Source organism: Batrachochytrium dendrobatidis, assembly GCF_000203795.2.
Source record: "Batrachochytrium dendrobatidis JAM81 unplaced genomic scaffold BATDEscaffold_9, whole genome shotgun sequence".
In the NCBI taxonomy this organism is placed as follows: domain Eukaryota; kingdom Fungi; phylum Chytridiomycota; class Chytridiomycetes; order Rhizophydiales; genus Batrachochytrium; species Batrachochytrium dendrobatidis.
In genome coordinates, this window is record NW_006281107.1 from 16,204 (window position 1) to 37,358 (window position 21,155).

A 21,155-nucleotide genomic window follows, 5' to 3' on the forward strand; every position below is an offset into this window, starting at 1 on the left:
GTCCATTTGGACATGGTCCTCCCTCCGATCCTCCAGTCCTTGGGACGTGGCCTTCGGACACTGTATCTTCGGACATGGTCCTTGGACACCGTGTCTTTGGACATCATCCTCGGACATTTCCCACTTCCCCATCCATCCCACTCCCCCTCGACACATACCTCGCGGTACGGCGTCTGTTTGGTCTCGGTCATTATCTGACCAAGTCCCCGGTGACGAAACCGGTACCATACCATGTTATATGCAATAATGCACATGCCATGGCATGGTCAGACTCCCACATCAAGTGGGGTCCATTCCAAACCCAACTCACCAACCATGTTACCATGTTTGGCTTGCCGCGTCTGAGGAAACGATACCCAATTGTATCATTCCCAAGTGGACATTGTCACTGTACCAAGTACAACAACGCCGTCCATTCCAAACGCAACTCACCAACCATGTTACCATATTATGTTACCATGTTTGGCTTGCCCGTTTGTGGAAACAATACCCAATTGTATCATTCCCAAGTGGACATTTGTCATCAAATGACAATACTCCACTGTCGCAGTCCCTCGTTCAACATATCAACACCAACATTGTGTTTCGAATACCATTTTCCCCTTGATCATCACGGTTCTTGTGTTGCTTTGCCGTCTTGTTTACGTCGTGCACATCACCTTTTGTTCCAATCACTCAAAATCGCTTACATTAATGTTTATTCGTCATGTGTCTACCATGTGTTTACCCCATTTGTGTAGTGTTCAGTTGAATCGGTTGGTTCCTACATGGAACCCACTGGTTTAAAACAATTGCGCTGGTATTTTTCGCGGTAATCATCATATATGGTGTGCACTGTAATCATTGTACCAAGCTATTTGGTATTGAATCAAATTCAATTAGAATCAAATTTAAACCCAATCCAAATACAATCCAAATCCAAATCAAATTCAATTTAAAATTATGAATCCGAATCCGAAAATCCGAAAATTCAAAATCCACAAATCTAATCCAAATCCAAATTGGCCCAGTCAAATCATTACTCCATATATAATAATTGGTACTACTAAGATTTAAACCTCGCTAGTTGTCCCAATCCATCTTGTCCAACTGTTCAATACACATTCACGGTATCCACATTGTAGTAATTGCATATCCAAATCAAGATCAAAAAATCTGGAAATCCAAATCCAAATTCGAAAATCCAAAAATCAAAATCCCAAAAATCCAAATATTGCAACCACATCACATCCTAAACATCAACATTTGCTTTTTCAAGCCATTGGTTCATCTGGTTCTGTACACTTCCTAATCAATTCGGTTTTGCTTCACGCATTCCGTGCTAATCTCGGTTGTGTAGGTCATCAAATCACCCTGTCGGGCCCAATATGCCGTTTAAAAAACTGCTGATTCATATCAAAAAGCATTATAGTAACAGATATGGTCGTGCCGAATACTGTCATCGCTGTCAGTAGTGCCATTATCATCACTATAATTTAGCCATTATATTCCGAGTCACCCAAATCTACCATTGTGCATAGCTTCGGGGTGGAAACCAAAAACCACATAGTGCTAACCCATCAATGAGCACCAATTAATAATTACCCGACGGATTGCTCCGACAAACGCTGCTCCCTCCATATCAACAAATACGGCGGGGACGTTCCAAGTGATAATTACAATTGGCTAGCTATCAAAAGCCTATCAATGTGTGCTGCACCGATCTGTTCTGCCCGCCGAGTTATTTCATCGGGTTGTGCTCTCACAGATATCCGGTTCTTGGATCCTTCCACACTGAATAAATGACCCTGTTTAAGTCTCGTTATTTTTCTGATTATGCCAAATGGTTTGTTGAAAAACATTGCTTTGGTAACGTCTCGGCAATTTAATATTACTTGGCCGTTTTACATGTCAATTATCGTCGTGCCATGACCATACATTCCTGTCTGTATTCGTCACCAATATCAATCAATGGCCATTCATCATCACTTTATACAATGCTATACGTTATACTGTATCGCATACTGCCGGTTTGATTGCTGTATTACCATCCTGTCATCAAAACTGTATCTAGTGTGTGTTGCTGTAGTGATCATCTTTTTGTACGCATTATAATGTCCATGCTCCATTGTTGTTTGTGCTCCATTCACTGTTGATCTGTACACCATTGTATCCGCAATCATCGTACCTCCATATCCATATACATATACTTACATATCGCTTGCATCGTCATCATGTACTGTGCCATTGAATTGCAGTGTGTTGTCCATGTGTGGGACGTGCGTTTTGTACATGTTCAATTACGCTTGATCATTACAATTTTATTGCAATCATTTGTAGTCCCATCAGTAACACTCGGATTGTATCCATATTTCAACTGGTTGTGTATACAACATGTATGCATGTTACTGTCCAATATCACAGTGATCCGACCACCATCATACAGTGTATCATGAGTGTGTCATTACCCCACAATGCGTTGTTTTTTTGCATGATTTTGTGTCGTATTTCAATACTATTCAACCGTTTATTTTGACCCTATACAACAGCCATTGTAACTCTGTATTGTTACCATATTGTAACCATATTGTAATGTGTATATACATGTCATCGAGTCAACCAATGCAGTACTGTATAGGCATATGGCTGCATTTGCATCACCACCCAATATTCGTACAAAAAAACCCGGCAATTGAGCCGTAATCCGTTGCATACGTATGCTGATCATCACCATAATTGACCGCTGCATTAATATATCCGCATTCGGACACTCCAAACGTCATACTAACCACTCGTGTTTGATATTATCCGGACATTCGGACAGGATACCATGTCTGATATTCGGACAATATATCCAACTTTGTCAATATTGATGCTATCGTATTGATATATTGACCATTGTAATATATATACATGATATGTATACAGTCCAAACCACAGCGCAATAAGTCGTGTTTTGAGTGTATACCGACGTGTCCAATTCGGTCGACAGTCGTGACTATAACATGTTGTTAGTTTAGTTGACAACATGCCATGATGCATGTCCAATATATAGTATGTATATACATACATGTCCAGTATCAATCGCATGCATGTAGTGTCATTATTCATCGAGATACACGCATTTCCAGTTTCATGTCAAATATTCGTGCTATGTGCAAGTTGTATTTTTTACATGTATCGCATGTCAACACATGCATGCATTGTACATACCAATGCCATGTGCATATACTGTAGCAGTTTCATGCAACTAGTGTCACTATTGACGACGATATACGACATCAAACACGTCAAAACGTCATTTTCGGACTTTGGTCGACCCATTCCATGTCAGATATTGACCATAGTGCGTCAGTGACATCATAATTCGATCCGCAACACATAATTACATATATGTGGTGCATACCAAGTCATTTGATCGACTTTTGTGGTCATAGTCGATATTAAAGTTTTTAGTTTGCAATTGGTTTGAAACGACGAGCTCTACTTGTTATTTTAATCTAGTATCGTGTCTATCAGTCAATCAACAATTTATCATGTATGCAAATGCGTCAAAAATACATGTAGTATATCGTTCTGATTCGATATCAGTTGACATTGACACTGTACGACCACTACTGACCAAGTTATTAACATATTATCGACTAGCTCATACTGTCCCAGCATGTCGTCAAGAAAACCATCATATATTACAGTGTTGTGCCAACAAACATGCATGGATTGCATTGAAACTGGACATGATACAATATCAAGTGTATACATGTATTGTCATGGCATCAAACTGGCATGATATCATGTATTGGTTGTGTAATAGACCATAATATATGCCAACAAAACGCTCCAAATCAGGCATGATTATAGTCGTAAATATATTATTGTGACTGTGTTGTTGGACAGTGACTATCAATGACTATCAATAACTACTAGTGACTATCAATAACTGTCAATGACCATCAATAACTATCAATAACTGTAAAAACGATCAAGGTTTGTAGCCTGACAGTGTACAATCGAGTTTATTAAATCGTGTAATTCTGGTCGTTATTCGACTTTACCCAACACTTGAACACTCGATTGTTGCATACAGTTTGACAGTCGTCATACATGGCCATGTGTATGCTGTTGTATAACCAGAGACGCAGTAGTGTTGCCATGTGTTGGTTGAATCGACATACTCGACACACACCAGTCAATGCAGTTTTGTCCGAATCCCTATTTTTGTTGGCTGTAGTTTTACACAAACTTGAAACAGTCGTCGTAACAGTGTTACTGTCATTGTCATCAAGCTGTAGTATGTGTGACTGTAGTATTGGTTGAGCCACTGACCATGTATTCGAGTATGAACGACTGTAGTTTTTTACAAACAATTGGTCAAACAACTGGTCAAATACAGGTCCAACAACTAGTCAGAATGCAGGTTTGGACAATCGTCAAACAATCGTCAGAATACTGGTCAGAATGCAGACTAAACTAATCAAACAACAGGTTGAAATGCAGGCTAAACTAGTCAAAATACACTCGTCAAACACTGGTCAAATACTAGTCAAAATACTCGTCAAATAGGATCAAATACAGGTCAGAATAACAGTCAAACAACTAGTCAGAATGCAGGTCTGGACAATCGTCAAATACTGGTCAGAATGCAGGTTGAAATACTGGTTAAACTAATCAAACACTCGTCAAATACTCGTCAAATGCAGGTCAAATACTCGTCAAATACTCGACAAATGCAGGTCAAATACTCGTCAAAATACTCGTCAAATACAAGTCAGAATAACAGTCAAACAACTGGTCAGAATGCAGGTTTAGACAATCGTTAAACAATCGTCAAATACTGGTCAGAATGCAGGTTGAAATGTAGGCTAAACTAATCAAACACTTGTCAAATACACTCGTCAAATGCAGGTCAGATGCAGGTCAAAATACTCGTCAAATACAGGTCAGAATAACAGTCAAACAACTAGTCAGAATGCAGGTTTAGACAATCGTTAAATAATCGTCAAATACTGGTCAGAATGCAGGTTGAAATGCAGGCTAAACTAATCAAACAACTGGTCAGAATTCAGGTCAAATACTAGTTAAAATACTCGTCAAATACTCGTCAGAATAACAGTCTAAATACTAGTCAGACAACTGGTCAATATGTGGTTTAAACAATTGTCAAATACCGGTCAGAATACTAGTCTAAATACTAGTTGAAATGCAGGTCAAACAGCCAGTCAATTAAACTATACAATGCATTTGATATTCATACATTACACAATCAATCGTTAGTAAATATGCCAGTCATCGATATGTATTGTAATCAAATGAATGTATCGGCCATTGTAACATGAATATATGATGTGTATACAGTCCAAACTATAGTGCAATATCGTATGTTTTGAATGTGTTCCAGTTGCGTCCAATTCAGTCGACAGTCGTGATTATAACATGTTTCCAATTTAATTGACGATATGGCCTGATGCATGTCCAGTATATAGTATGCATGTATACTCATGTTCAGTATCAATCGCATACATGCAGTGTCACTATTGGTCAAAATATATCCAATTTTGGTATCATGTCAAATACTAGTGGTAAGTATAAATTGTATATTTTTTTGTAATTTCATGGCAATACATGCATGCATCATACATACCAATGCAATATCTATATACTGTAGCAGTTTCATGCAACTAGTGTCAGTATTGGTCAAGATATACGACATCAAACACGTCAAAACGACACTTTCGGACATGCACTTGATGGTCATGATACACATTGATATATTGCACCAACGACGACGTAATCATATACACAATACATGACTATATGTGTGCCATACATTGCAGTTGTCCCTGACATTGTACGACCACTGTAGACCGAGTTATTGACACGTCAAACATCGACTATAATATCCAACCTACAAAACGTCAGCTATTCAATTATTGTGTTATCAAACATGCATGGATTGTATTGAAATTGCACATGATACAATACCAAGTGTATACAAGTATTGTCATGTCACCATATCAGCACAGGCTTGTGTATTGGTTGTGAAATCGACCATTTAGTACGCGATTGTGATGATGCAAATGGTCCACTTTGAACGCATATAGCTTGATCAATAGCAGTTATTTCCCAGCCATATTTAAACTGATTGTGTATATGGTATATCACCATCGATTGAGCATGCATATGCACGGTTTGCAGACATTTATAATTCGTGTTGAATGTGTTGTATGTGACCATTTGAAACTCGACTAATTGTGGTGTATTTTGACATGTATATTGACTGATGTTTAGCGTCTGTTCATGTGTCATTGATGCACCATTGACATGCTGTATTGTCCAACATTATGTGGTGATGTTGGAATCAACAAATTGGTGCAACATTGTATGTATGTGGTGATTGTCGAGTATCGAGTTCATCTAGTTGTTTCTTGGTGTTTTCAATATCTATAAGCATCTTGTTCATAATTCCAAGGTATGTGTTGTGTGTCAATGGTCTTGTTGCTCATAATGTGTATTTGCTATTAGGTTTTCGACTGTTGGTAGTTGTGGTCTGAAGTCGCATGGAACATGTCAACAAACTGCGTATGTTCTTGTACAATTTGCGATATTGCATTTGTAAACAATGTGTCAAACCGACGTTGAAAGTGGTTCCAAATTGTCGATTGGTGTTTTGATATTGATGGAAATTGAAGTCTAGTTTCCATTCCACATGGCGTTCTAAACGCTTTGCGAAATTCACAGTAGCATGGTTCAACAGAGTGTTGGGTATTGGTGTATATCAAACACTGTGGCATTTGAAACCTTGACCAGTTATTGAGGTGACTGTGGTAAAAGACATGACCTGAATGCCACTACACAATGGTTTGTTGTACACTCCAGTGTGCGTTGGTTGGTCGAGTAAGCTCTGATATGTTATTGTTGTATCAAGTTGTTATACAACAAACTATCAACGTCAGAAATACAGAGTCAAGCTGATTGAACTCTGAAGATGAGTGCCTCGACTATAAGTGTTCAAATCTGTGATATTTGACAGATCTAGTCACTTGTTCAACCATAACCATCATATCTTTTAGTTCTGGAACCAAAACAACTATGTCGAGTGGTAAAACAATTGTTCTTGTCACAGACGTTATGCTGTATAGTTCTGGGTCATTTCATTGCTGCTGTTTGAGATTCTGTCATGCCAAAGTCTTGGGTTTCAGTTTGTAGTCAAGACATTCTGAACTTGACTAAAAGTGTTAGTGTTTCCACTCTTTCCACTCTGTACACTGTATATTTGTCATTATCAGACTCTGGACTCAAACAAGACATTGCAAAGTGGATATGTGACAACCTCGTAAAGTCACCAACACTCGGACAAAGTGATGTTGGTAGTGCTCGAATGGACTTTTACCAGGCACACATTTGTCAGTCAACTATTTCAAGCATCTTGAAATGGAACAACACATACAGAAAGCTCACTCTTGTAAGCGACTGATGAATTGGCAAGAAAGAGTTTGTCAAGTATTGAAAACATTCGCACAATAGAATCAAATATTTGGATTGCAATGGACGAGTTGGGGTTTAAACTTGGTGATTGTACAATGTATGGCTATACAAACAGAGGTGAAAGAGTACAGTCCAAAAACAACATTTCAGTTCAAAACTATAGTCTAATAGTGTGTGTTTCATATGACAATCAATGTGTTGAGAGATTGATCAAGGCAGCAGTGAATGCTGTAATATTAACTTGTTAAACAATGACATGCAACATTCCCAAACATTTCCAAACGGTCACTTTATTCTAGACAACATTCCATTCCACAAAACAACTCTAATTAGACATGGTTTACCAACCATTCAACAAACAGCGCAATGTTTGGAACTACACTATACAGCATCATACTGTCCATTCTTGAACCCTGCTGACAATTACTTTGGTGTTTGGAATGACTGTGTGTGCTGAGCCATTCCAGACACCAAACAACTTGTAGCTTCAATAAAACAAATCCATTTCCAACAACAACAACAATGAATATGTAACGATTGTTTATTCCAAGACAATCATTACAAGATCAATACAGAAAAGTATTTGATTTTACGTGAATACGACTGTAAAATAAACTTGGGTGTTAAACCACAAGATTATCTCATACAAGCAAACCATACGAGTGTATTTTGGCAGTGCTACAAGTTTGTTGACCAACTCATGTATGGCGATATCAGCACAAACTCGACTGATCCAACAGCCATGCATACACATTGTTGTCAGTTACATCGAGTGATTGTCCAAATAGGTCGATTCAAATGGGTTGCATATAACCGACCAATCCAGCATTCATCCATTGTCAAACAACCATAATGCACAATACCACCAAGTGTGCAATTACACCCGCACTGATCAGTCGTTGCACAGTATGCATCGGTCAATGTCAAACATATGTGTGTCTGCAACTAAATTGCAGTCCATGACACATCCACACGATCCAACATGGCAAATCATGTATCATGAGTCCAAGATTGATCAAAAACCTGATCATGGTAAACACAGCATGTTGTTGCATATCAGAGTCGATATATCGAGTGACAGCTGCACACTGGCTGATGGTGCACAGCGTATCAGTCACAATACATGCACGGTATTGCATTGCAGTCATTGGATGATAACTGGTTGCAATGTGATACGATCGACATACATCAACATGGTGTGATGTGACCATAATCATGGTGGAATGTGTTGGAGTTGACATTGTGAGTTGACAATCGATACACCATGCACATGACTGGAACATATATATTCGAGTGTGGTTTGGTTGGTGTCAGGTTGATCATGCAATCGTATCGGTGCAACGAGTGAGTGAGCTGATGGTGATCTGAACCCATTTCAACAACAAGGAGTTGACAGTCATGGAGTTGCATGCATCCAATATGTGTAGCACACCGAATGATCAGTCATGACAGCACATAGTAGTTGATTGGTGCAATATGATCAAACCATTACTATAATACACTATTGTTTGACAATACACGATGTTTATTAAATGAATGACATTGGATGCATGACACATGACAATTAAACCAACATGCAATACACGCTGCATTACAACATATACTGGATGGAACTGTGATGGTTCACTCAACTCCAACATCGTGACGGGTCTATGGTTGTAAAGCTTGCTGCTGAGCATCCTGCTCAACCCGTGAAAATACACTTGAAAAGTAACTGTAGAAAAAGTCAAAACAACTCTTGTACGAGTGATACGATTCCAGGTTTATATTATCGTCAGAATCTGTCACCTCAAACTTATGGTGATGCTCAAAGTAATGTTTAAGCTCCAATTCTTGCTCAGAATCTTTTTTAAGCCTAATCCGATATCCATCAAGAATTTTTTGGAGAATCTCTTGGAGTTCATCAAGAAACTCACGCTGGGTTCTAATATTAGCTTCAAGGTCGAGGTCTACTGATCCTTGACCCGAGGCTCTATTTAAAAAGTTAAAATCTTGCTCCAGATTATACAGCAAGTTTTTTTGAGCCTTGATCCGAGCATCTACATTGTGAATATCTTTCTCTATTTTGTCGATTTTAACTGAAAGTGTTGCGTGTTCTTCGATCATGAATACTCCCTCCAAGCCAATTGAATAGCAATACTTGCCAAACTCATTATATGATTTTAATTTTTTCGGATAATCAAACCTACTAAAAGTGTTCAAGATGCTAGCTTTAGCACTTGCAGTTTCAGTTGCACTGGGAGAAACTGTCGCAGTGCTGACTTCAGCACTCATGGTCGAACTGGGATCAACTGGATTGGCAACTGTGACCGAACAGACAGCAAGGATTGATGACAGTACGGCAATTGAGAATTTCATTTTGGTGGTTGGTTGCGCAAGTTGTAAATGTCATTCAACGAGCCAGTTTTTGAACTATATTTATATCCATTATTGAATAAATGATATTAAAAGCATATTTCTTGGATGACCGTCCTAAGGGATTTGTGTTACTATCAGGGTTGGTATTGATTTGTTGTCAATGTTGAAATGACTTTGAAAGACTCTTTCTTTATATAATTGCTTATTGAAATTGGAAGCGTAGCATCAGGGTGTGATTTGTGTAGAAATACTGTGTAATGGCACCATAATGCGACAAGAATACCAATGACTTGTATATGATAATTCAGTCATCTATACGACCATTTGTCACCAATACAATAGTATGTGACATGATCATATTGCACCAATCGACCAATATACGATCACTGGACACACCACACGTTGATGTTTACCACTGTATATGTGATGTATATTGGTTATAGTCCATGATATCAACGAGTTTATGCATACTGCTTACACCACACACATCAAACCGACTCAGTGATATGCAAGTGCTGCGGTTTGACCAAATCACAATCATCCAATATTGTCGACTGTTCAACTTGTTGATATTCAAACCGTGTCATCACTAGTCACAATATAATGGTTGACTGACTTGTTTGGTTGACCTGACATATCGACACTTTGCAAACCTCGACTTGATTCATCAACTTGGATATTCATATAATGCCAGGTTTGTATCATCACGTTGGACTCGTTATCAAACACCTTGATGTGTCCATGCAACACAAACTCGATATACACACATTAGTTACTGTTTGACATGACTGGGTTGATCATCAATACCAGACAGTGCAACTGTATTAGTTGTATGATACAATCGATCATGGTTGGTTCATCACCATCAAATATCAAACGTTGATCACGTATACATTGATTTGTAATTGCATGGGTTGTTGGCAATGCACACTATGATATGATTGACAAGTTGTTGATTTGCAGTAATCAGATGTGCATCACCTGTAACATTGGATGCAATTGACGAGTTGTAACCACAAGTCAACAGTCATGGATATGTTGGTGATTGTATTGACTACATGATTGGTATTGGATTAGCTGTCATGATCGATTGGTGAACAATACAATCCACATTGATTATGACGTGTTGCAACTGGTTGATATATACAGATTCGACTGATAATCGAGTATATTTTGATGAGTAACTCTGCCACTGTTGGTTTGGATTGGTCATTGCTACTGCTTGTATATGCAGTGTATTCATGTGTAATGTATTGGATATCGGTGTTGTGTATGTTGAACCTGCTGGACAATATATTGTCATGTCGCATCAAATCGCACTACATTTAGAATGCAATCATTGATTCGTTGGTTTAGTGATCGACTCGACTCACATTCGACTGTAATGGCCACAAATATGCATTGCTGATTGACACGCATGTATCAACATGTATCAGACTTGGACATGGTGTATATCAGTTGCATATACCAATCACTGATGCAATTGATGATGATCGATTAGTCAATCAATTCAATATCAACACCAATGTCAGTCCATTACCACATGGATACTCGCAGTTGTGACCTGTATTCAGTCAGCAATATTGGTTCATGTAGTGTATTGTATAGTCAACCATACACATGCACATGCATGCCATTGTCAATTGATGGTCGTTTGTAAACAACTTGTGGACAACTTGCAAATATTACAATCATGGTGATTGCTTGAATGTCGATACCAAGCCATGCGTTTGATGGTCATTTACTGTTCAGTTTACTGTTCAACAATGCAAATGGTCGTTGTCTGCCAATCAGTCGAGTCGTAGACATGAACTGCACATTGTGCGTATCGCTTTGTTCATGACCAAACTGTAACAATGTGCACTTTGCATTGAGTTTGAACTGCAATCTGCGACTTGTACGCATTATGATGCATTGTTTCAATATTCATGTTGCATTCATCAACATCAACGTGCAGTGTCGATCTGATGTTTGGTGTTGATGTTGTGCTGATATTCCAACAACACTGAATATCGCAAATCAGGTCAGCATTGACTCGTGTGATAATAATCCATGGACAATCGGTTGTACCAAACTGTTGTACAAACATATTGACATTCGATCGATTGAAAGTAGTATAGATAGAACACCCGATGATAACAGTTTTTTAACCGACACTTACTGCTAAATCATGTACAAAGTTGTCAAAACATAAATTATTCGCAGAAAGGAATTCAAGTCAAAAGTATTAGGGTAGAATAGTCAATAGCTTTGCTTGTAATTCATAATAAATACGAGCTATTTGTGCCAGACTCATACTTGATGCCTCAAATTGGATACAATGGGTAGTTTTTTAACCAGTACTAAGTGTTAATGTACACAGACTGGGTTTAGCTGGATCTTGTTGTAAGAATGATAGAGTATAAAATCAAACTACTGACAAGTCCGTGTTTATCGAGTACAAGTCTTTATATTTCCAATCAACTCTTCCAAATGTGATATTGTGTCTTGCAATGCCAAAATGGATTCAAATTTGCTTGATTACACTATGCATTTGGACATCATTGCTGATCTGTTGAATTTCACGCTTTCTTTGATCATCTTTTTGATACTCTAGCATATTCTACTCATAATTGTGTCTAGCCTCCAACTCTTGATCCTGGCTCATCCCTGGTTGGTTTTGTCAATACCATTGATTGGAAATAAAGCCACAATCAACCCGCTGTTTATCACGTATGGCTATTTGATTCAATTCAGTTGCAAACAATTCTTTGTAAGAGTATACTTTCTGGTACTCCTTGTATCATACCAACATCTCTTGAAACAGCTGCTTTTGTGCTTGTAACAATCCCTGCAGTGTTTTGTCAGCTGGGAGTTTGATTCAAGTTTGAAACCCAAGACTATTGATCGGACAAATCCAATGTCAGCAAAACTGTTGTACGGTTTGGCAGTCAATTGATTGACCATAATTGTAAGCAACAAAACAACTTTTATTTGCAAAAGAAAAAGGAAAACGCAGTTTGTTCTTGAATCAAAATATTAGTTTCAAAACTGTATGGTGAAAAACAGTCTTGGGATCTGCAATTATTTACAAGAAACTATAGGTTTCAAAACCAAAGCGATTAAATTACACGACTGGGAAGTTCCTGACAATGAAAGTGGTCATTTCCACAAAGTGAGGTTTGTTGTCCGATGGAACCCATACGATATTATTCACCTTTAAGAAATCAAACGCCGTGTATTGTGTAGAACGAGGTCAAGAAACAGAGTTAGGATTAGCGTTATGCGGCCAATAAATATCATTGATTATAATCTACATACCTTATTGATGAGATGGTTCAAACGTCAAAACAAATCGAGTCAACTTCTCAACACTCGCAATAGTATCGTTTTGTGACAACACTTGACCATCTGTTCCGTGGTAGCTTTGGTGTGTAAAACAGGCAAAACGATCAGGAGGTACAACACAATACAGTTCTGGTTTTGACGGATTACCAAGTATTTCCAAAACATCACAAAGCCCAGTCTGTTTGCAAGGATGATCTTTGGCACCGGTCATTTGGAAAAGTAGATTTGGCTTGATGAACGAATCAACAGATTCAAAAGTATTGCTAATGGGACGGAAATAGCAATTCGTTGCGTTTTGAACTTGAGAATTGTTGGAGAATAACAAAGTAGTAAGATCCATTGGCAGTTGAAGTGTAGACTCCAGCTTGGTACGTAAATCACGAATCTTGAATGAACCACCTTTAGCGATGACTGTATGAGCGTGCTTTTCAAATAATACCCTATTAAGTTGACCAGTTTCACCAATTTCTCGAGTGACAGAAACGAATCTGATAAGATGATCTCGGTCTCTGGCATAGACACGGTTGTAAATTTCATCAACCATATAGTCAGAAGCAAACTGATAAGGACCACTGTGGAAGCCATCCTTGACTGATATATGAATCAAACAACTTGAAGCGTCTAGGTTTTCACCATATTTACCAAAAGACTTGACAACTGAATCGATATTGGAAATATTTAAAGCTTTGACGAGAAAATCCTGTTGTTCTTTTACCAATGCATATTTAAGAACATAACGAGCAATTCCTCCCCACTTCAAATACAGACTTTCAACCAATTCTTGTGGGACTGTAGGAAACAGCATTGAGCGACAGGAATGCAATTCTTCTTTTGACCACACTGGCATATACCGAATGTCGCAGGACCCCTTGGAAAACCGATGCCAAATTTCCCAACGAGGTGAAGTAACAAGAATGGTCTTGGCATCAACATCAACAGGTGCCGAGCCATCAACAATGTAGAATTTTGACGAGGAATCCAAGATTTTCCAAAAAGCATCCTTTCCTCCTTCGAGTACACCATTGGGAGTAAGCAGATATCTTTTTTGATCGGCTCCACTCTCATACACGACTGTAGCACCAGAGCGAGCAAGATGCAACAGCAAAAAGTAACCAAAATATGTCTTGCCAATTCCAGGATTTCCAAGGATGATCAAATGACATATATCAGCAGATTGCACAATAGATAGTGATTTTTCAAAAAGTTTAGGATAACAAGGACGGATGTAAATGGATGATCCGATTGAATGGTTTCCAAGAATGAATATGTCTGTTGGAAGTTGGACAACAGTGTTTCCTTCAAGAGGGTTAGGGTAGTTTGTGAAAGCAGTCCAAAAATCCAGTAGTGCGGTTGAGGCTGCTGCAGATGTTGGACCTAGGTAAGTTTGAGTAGGTTGTCTTGGAGGTAGTGGTAAACAACCAATAACAACACAGGAGCCTCCTTGAGTAAAGTATTATTGAGGAAGAGAGCTGAATAAAGCCCAGGTGTTGATTAGTTGGTCCTTGTTGGTGTTGGTGTATAGTTGGAGTTGAGGAGCATCAATGTCAGCCATAACAGGACCATACTCTGCCTTGATAGCATCCTGAACGTCACTCGGGTCTTCAAAGTCAGTCACATTGATTTCAGTAGAAATAGTGCCATATTCAACATTGAGGAATCGTTTTGGCATTTTATGAAAAGAAAAAGAGTAAAAAAGCAATTTATTTGTCAAATTGTAAAACAAAAATCGACTTTTTAATCGAGTCAAAATAACAAAATTTTGGGATATTTCAAGACAATTCACACGATTTAAATATTTGGAAATTAGTCAAATTTACACCAGAATTAATGTCTCATTAATGTGAGACATTACTAGTGTGAGAGTGTTGACTTGCATTGTGTGAGACATTAGTAGTGTGTGAATGTGAGACATTTCTGAATAGTTTAACAATCAAAAACCATCAACAATGACGTTTGAACTGGAATTCACATGACTTTCTTGGTTTCTTCCATTTTATAAACACACTCACTCACTTGTTAATAAACAACACAATCAAATATTGATTCATTCCATCACATCTTCAATCAACTGCAACACACTTGACAATAATGACAACCATCAATATGCCATCATATGTCCACGATCCTCAAATTCAAAAGTCAATTTGAAAACCCATTTTTAAGCATCTACAAGTCTGCAATATCAGATTTGTGGCTGGTACATAATAGGTTGCCAATAAAAGTCGACAAAGTGAGCAACTGCAATGTGCCTTGCTGTATGATAGTAACATATCAGAAATTATGAATGCTTTCAAAACCAAAAGTCTGCAAATGATGTCACTGCTGGCTTGTAGCCTCTGTTTACAAACCTATAATCAATATATTCACTGGATTCGTATAATGGTAAATGCTGAACCACAAACCGCTGATGATATTATTATGGACGATGCTCATATTATTGGAAATCAAACGATTGGTGCAGTTTCAGATGCTGTTTCATCACACAGAAAGTCTTGCTACAGAGTCTGAATCCAATAGCAGTGAATCTGCAGTTTGACCAACACAGTCAATAATTATCGTTTGAAACTCGAATCAAATGATGATGTTGCTGTTTCAGATACACTCAATGTCATCAATGCAGTAACATTGAAACCAACTCAAATCATTGATCATGAACCAATTTACCGTGTCTTGATAAAAACATTGATAAACCATCATTCATACATGAGCTTGTCAAAAGTATGAACCGATTGCTAATCAAAAGTTTAAAGTGGAACTCAAAACAGTTCAATTCAATGTGCAACTTTTCAACGACTTTCCCACTACAAAAAATACAGTCTTGGAACTCAAAGTGTACATCAACAATACTTGTGTGTATTGACCATCAATGATGTTGTTGGTGTAGCATACACAATGTGCATTGCAGAAACGCTTGTTTGTTTGCTGGAGCTATTTCAAACAAGCAAAAATACTAAAAGGTTCAGTTTGATGAATTTCTGGTGTATATTTACAATGAATTCAAACTCGAGAGATTGTCGTACTTTGCATACAAGACATACTACAATCTATTACAACAATATCGTGTATTTCAATATGCACCCATTCGATTTACAACAGTGGCATAAACATCATCACATTTGAACAATGGTTCAGTCGTACAAAGTCCAATAACAGCCATGAATTGTATCAGACATGAACATACTGGTGCAAAATTCACATCAAATAACACACCGCAACAAACATGTTTCTGGTAGATGGTGGAATTGATGTCATTGATTTTCAAGTACACGATATTGGTGTTGAATGATTCAATAAACTATACTCGTCGACTTTGTGTACTTTTTTCAGTTGCATCGTTTCTGATTCCGAGTTTAAAGCATAATAGTTGCGACAGCGCTGTTGTCCAATTTGCTTGTTGTTGTGAATAGTAATCATGATACCACTTGTTTGACGCTTTCTGTTGTTGAACTGGATATGGATGTCAAATTTTGATGCCAAATTTGGATGCATTGCAAGTAATTGTTGTAGTTTTTGATCGAGTCAATGAATGGCATTTATAGTTGCTCTAGAAAACAAGTTGTTTGAAATGTCCTGTCATATGTCATATGTCGTATGTTTTCAGGTTCACTAATTGTTGATAATGCATCCAATTGATTTCTGTTTTGACACTGCTTATTTGTCATTGTTGGATCTGGGTTTCTAGATTCAGTAACAAACGTTTCAGCAATTTGGATGTGTTCAAATTCATAATACTTGCAAGTCTGAATTATTTGATCATCATTTTAAATTGGATACGAGTAATGATTTCCACTGACCACAGTATACATAGTATACACAGCATTACTGTATATTGACTTGTATTTTACTCAAAGGTTTGTCCATTCAGTATTCCAACACAATTTCCAACATTGATTGAATAGTTTGCAGTGTTTGTTTTAATTGAACCACTTGATGGATCACTTTCATATCTTGATTCAGCAATATCACCAACTGCACAATGATGGATGTGATTGTAGTCAAACACAATATATTGCAAGACATTAACGTATTGGTTAGTTTTAGTATATTCTTGATAAAAGGCAATGATGTTTTGTAATGGGGTGTTAAATCCTTCAATCAAACATTGTCTGTTGTGATTTCCAACATTGACAGTGACATGACAAACACATTTTGCTTGTGACAGATTTTGAACAAGTGTATTGCTCCGTTTGTTGTACAATACACGACATGGTCAGTTGGTGGTATCATGCAACTGACAAATGATTGTAAGTATGGCTGATAGTTACAAATAACACTGGTTGTTATCATGTCATTGATGTATATGTAACAAACCAGTAACTGTTGATGTAATACCCAACACAATACACAATCAATGATATGGTTGTTGATCCATTCACAATACTCGACAAATACCAACACATCAGAAAGTTTAAATTTATTTAAAATTGAATTCATTGACACATCATCAATCTTAATTCGGTTCTTCCAATCTCAAACCATGCTTTCTGATAAACGCTTTCAATTTATGTCTGATATCGGGTACTCTTTTCCTTGCCTGTTCATACTCGTGTTTCAATTTCTTTTCAGCGTCTGGATCGTACGTTGACTCTGATATTTCTTCTCCCCTTGCTAACGCTGACCATTGTTCGAATTTAAGGGCCATGTATTTACGATATTCTTCGAGTTTTTTGTCTCGTATTATTTTAGACGCTACAAATCTTTTCTTTAAACCATCAAAGGTTCTCTGAAATTTTCGGCTTAACCCAGCTATTTGATTTGTAACAGTATTGGCAGACTCGCCTTCGTTCATTGGTTGTTGTTGATCTTGACTGGGAATATTTGGATTAATTATATCAAATAATGGTTTCCAATATTCGTCAGAAGTGCTTGGACTGGGTTCATTAGTTGGACCAGACGCTTGGCTAAAGGTGCTTGGACTGGGCTCACTGGTTGAACCAGAAGTTTGGCTAGAAATGTCTGGAATGGGTTCATCGGTTATGAGTTTCCGACCTCGTTTGGAAGTGCTTGGACCCAGTTCATCAATTGGTCGTTTTTGACCTCGTTTGGAAGTGCTTGAATCAATTATATCAGATAATCGTTTCCAGTATTCTTTGTAAGTGCTCGAATTAGCTACATCTATTGATTGTTGCTGGTCTTGGTCGAAAATGTCTGGACTGGATTCATCCATTAGTTGTTGTTGGTCTTGGTCAAAAGTGCTTTGACTGGGTTGACCCATTGATTGTTGCTGGTCTTGGTCGAAAATGTCTGGACTGGATTCATCCATTAGTTGTTGTTGGTCTTGGTCATAATTTTTTGAATTGACTGCATCAATTATTTCTTGCCAGTCTTCAGGAGTGCTTAAACCGATTTCATTCATTATGAGTTTCCAGTCTTCATTAGAGGTGTTTGAATCAATTGGATCAATTATTTCTTGCCAGTCTTGGTCCGAAAGGCTTAAATCAATTGCATCCATTATACGTTGCCAGTCGTCGGAAGTGCCTGGATTAGGTTCATTGGTTGGGCTGGACACTTGACTGGAAGTGCTTGATGCTTGTGGTGAACCATTGTTATCAATCGGTATCAATATTGCATTAGTGGTTGCTGCCGCACTCAGTACAAGTAAAATATCAACCAATTTCATCAGATTGGTCAATGAGTTTAAACGATTAATACAAAAGTAGAGTGTCGAGACTGGTGTCGATTATAAAGCTGAACTCAATCGATTGTATTTGTATGTTTTTGTATAGCAAACCAACCCTAACCCTTTTAGATTAACCGACTATACAGGGTTACTTGATTGCTTATAGTGGTTTATTATCAAACTAGATAGTATGCTGCTCCCTATTCACAATATCAATTTGATCAATTTGATGATCATGTTGATTAAATTATGCTTTTACGACCCTTTGATCAGGTATATTGAAAAGCACACCCTTCAGGAGTGTCGTTTAACCGCAAACGCTTTGATTTACAACTGTACTCATCATACAATGACTTTGATTTGGGATATACAATGGTTGCATATTCGGTTGGTTTCTACTACACATTGACTGCATTGCGTGTTTGATATACAACAACCATCATATGACACACAATCAGACTATAGTGTTGAATCTACACTTTGTGCACTCTTAGTAATCATACATTGTACGATCACCAAGTTTGAATCCACATTCATGTATTGTGTTTGACTGTCAATGTTATCAATACAACTCTGCACATTTGTTGTATTCTGAATCACAGATACGATCACGATCTAGTTCAACAACAATCATGACACATGTCAGTAATGCAGCTGTTTATCACACACCAACACTGTTATTTAGTGGTCCATTTACATCAATATGGCTGCAAGTTGTCGTTATATCACGTATTCTGGACATGGTTTTGGTATTACGCATCCAGTTCCATCACATTGTTGCTGATCCATCATTGTAACGCTGTATGTATCAAACACTGGCATGTCACCATAACCATAACCAGTAAAATGATACTCAAGTTGTTTACTGTAATCAGTATATGCAACCCAGCGTGACTACACATACTGGATCCAGTCTGTTGGTTGTTTCAGTTGATCTTGATTCACTTTTGATGTTTTGTCCGAGATTGGCAATACAAATGTGTCAAGCTGAACCCAAACTACACGACTCGACTGTTCATGTCAATTGGATCGTGATCGAGCTGTGCGATCATGATGTGTATTCAATCAATACCATGTATTACCAATACAATAGTATGCGTGACCATCGTGTATCAAACAACTACGATACACACTAGACTGATACAATACATGCACGGCTTGAACATATCACACAATCAAACATGGACACACCACATTAAAAATACATATAGTAGCAGTTTGTCATTAATGAATTGTATTCAATCGAGTTTATTGAGAGTCTGTTTGCGACTGTTGACAGCGTGGTGAGTTTTTTCAGGCACGACTACTTGATCAGTTGTAGTTGTTGGTTTCCTTTTGCGAATAAATGTGCCATCTGAACCTGAAGTACTTGGTCGTTCAGGCAATCTAACAGTATACATCAAATTCATAATCAGTATCAATTGACACATCAATATCAATATCAAGCAGCTTACCGTGGTAATGACCAGAGCACTTGATCACCGTTTGAAATAGTAGGATATCCATCAGTCATAGTTTCGCATCCACATACAGCACCAAACCCAATGCGTTTATTTTGTCGATCAAATGTCAATCCAAGTCGGGTCATAAATGGTATACCAAGAGCTGCTTTGTCATTTGAACCAGCTTTTACAGTAAATCTAACTATAATCCAACATGTATATTAGTCAGGTTAATCAAACAACATATTACATACAATTGTCAGATATTTACCATGTTTAGAATCATATCTCTGTAGATAGTCTCTAGGACCCAATTTGATTGTTACAACGGAGTTGCTATTGTCATAAGTTACTGGGTTTTGAGCAAACATTGTAATTGAAAACGACGGCAGCTTGCCCCAATCGATACTAAGTTTGGATTTGAGGATTAGACGGTTTTCCCAAAATATTTTTTTAATTTCTGTTTCGCTGAGCTTGTGCTTGTGTTCGGATTTAGTTTTTTTGACAAGGATCGCACCACTATCAAGAATAGCATTGATCAACGTAGCCACGACTTTTTCAGGCAAAACTATGTATAAAAAGCATGTATGTAGATATGAGTACAAAGTACGTCCATTTTCCACAACTTGCTGAAATCTCTCGGGCAGCTCCACTGGTTTGCCATCGATTAGTATACTCTTGATGTTGACAGTGTTAGACATTGGTAATGTATGACATTTGTAATAGGACCCAGACAGTCAGGATGGGGTCTAGTAACAAGCAGTGTATAAACAAGTAAGCTATACAATGCTTAGATATGGTGATGACCGTTGCCTCACTCTATGCAATGACTGTAACGCTTGGGAACCCTTAACGGTGAAGCTTAGGAGTGGCGTTTATACCGTCACTAATTCACCGTTACTACTTACTATATATAAGAGACAAAGTTCTCTTATCAATAAATA

General features: G+C 37.8%; 5 protein-coding genes across 5 annotated transcripts, besides 1 other annotated feature; all 5 read right to left on the reverse strand.

Annotated features, from left to right (window-relative positions):
- Nucleotides 1-740: part of a sequence feature (Protein overlapping with rRNA (BATDEDRAFT_26090, EGF78786.1) was converted to a misc_feature.) that runs on past the window's edge.
- An 8,374-nt stretch (nt 741-9,114) lies between these two features.
- Nucleotides 9,115-9,822, reverse strand: BATDEDRAFT_90241 (uncharacterized protein; the record flags this gene model as incomplete). Its single annotated transcript, XM_006680455.1, has 1 exon — nt 9,115-9,822. One exon carries the CDS (start codon nt 9,820-9,822, stop codon nt 9,115-9,117), a length of 708 nt encoding a protein of 235 aa, XP_006680518.1.
- Nucleotides 9,823-13,123: 3,301 nt separating this feature from the next.
- Nucleotides 13,124-14,818, reverse strand: BATDEDRAFT_90240 (uncharacterized protein; the record flags this gene model as incomplete). The annotated part of the gene is made up of 2 exons (XM_006680456.1): nt 13,124-14,546; nt 14,715-14,818. The coding sequence occupies 2 exons, from the start codon at nt 14,816-14,818 to the stop codon at nt 13,124-13,126; spliced, it is 1,527 nt and encodes a 508-aa protein (XP_006680519.1).
- A 1,168-nt stretch (nt 14,819-15,986) lies between these two features.
- BATDEDRAFT_90239 (uncharacterized protein) lies at nt 15,987-16,638 on the reverse strand (the record flags this gene model as incomplete). Its single annotated transcript, XM_006680457.1, has 2 exons — nt 15,987-16,077; nt 16,451-16,638. 2 exons carry the CDS (start codon nt 16,636-16,638, stop codon nt 15,987-15,989), a joined length of 279 nt encoding a protein of 92 aa, XP_006680520.1.
- A 961-nt stretch (nt 16,639-17,599) lies between these two features.
- On the reverse strand, nt 17,600-18,769 carry BATDEDRAFT_90238 (uncharacterized protein; the record flags this gene model as incomplete). Its single annotated transcript, XM_006680458.1, has 1 exon — nt 17,600-18,769. One exon carries the CDS (start codon nt 18,767-18,769, stop codon nt 17,600-17,602), a length of 1,170 nt encoding a protein of 389 aa, XP_006680521.1.
- A 1,238-nt stretch (nt 18,770-20,007) lies between these two features.
- On the reverse strand, nt 20,008-20,912 carry BATDEDRAFT_90237 (uncharacterized protein; the record flags this gene model as incomplete). Its single annotated transcript, XM_006680459.1, has 4 exons — nt 20,008-20,155; nt 20,224-20,413; nt 20,483-20,779; nt 20,822-20,912. 4 exons carry the CDS (start codon nt 20,910-20,912, stop codon nt 20,008-20,010), a joined length of 726 nt encoding a protein of 241 aa, XP_006680522.1.
- Between the last annotated feature and the right edge of the window lie 243 nt (nt 20,913-21,155).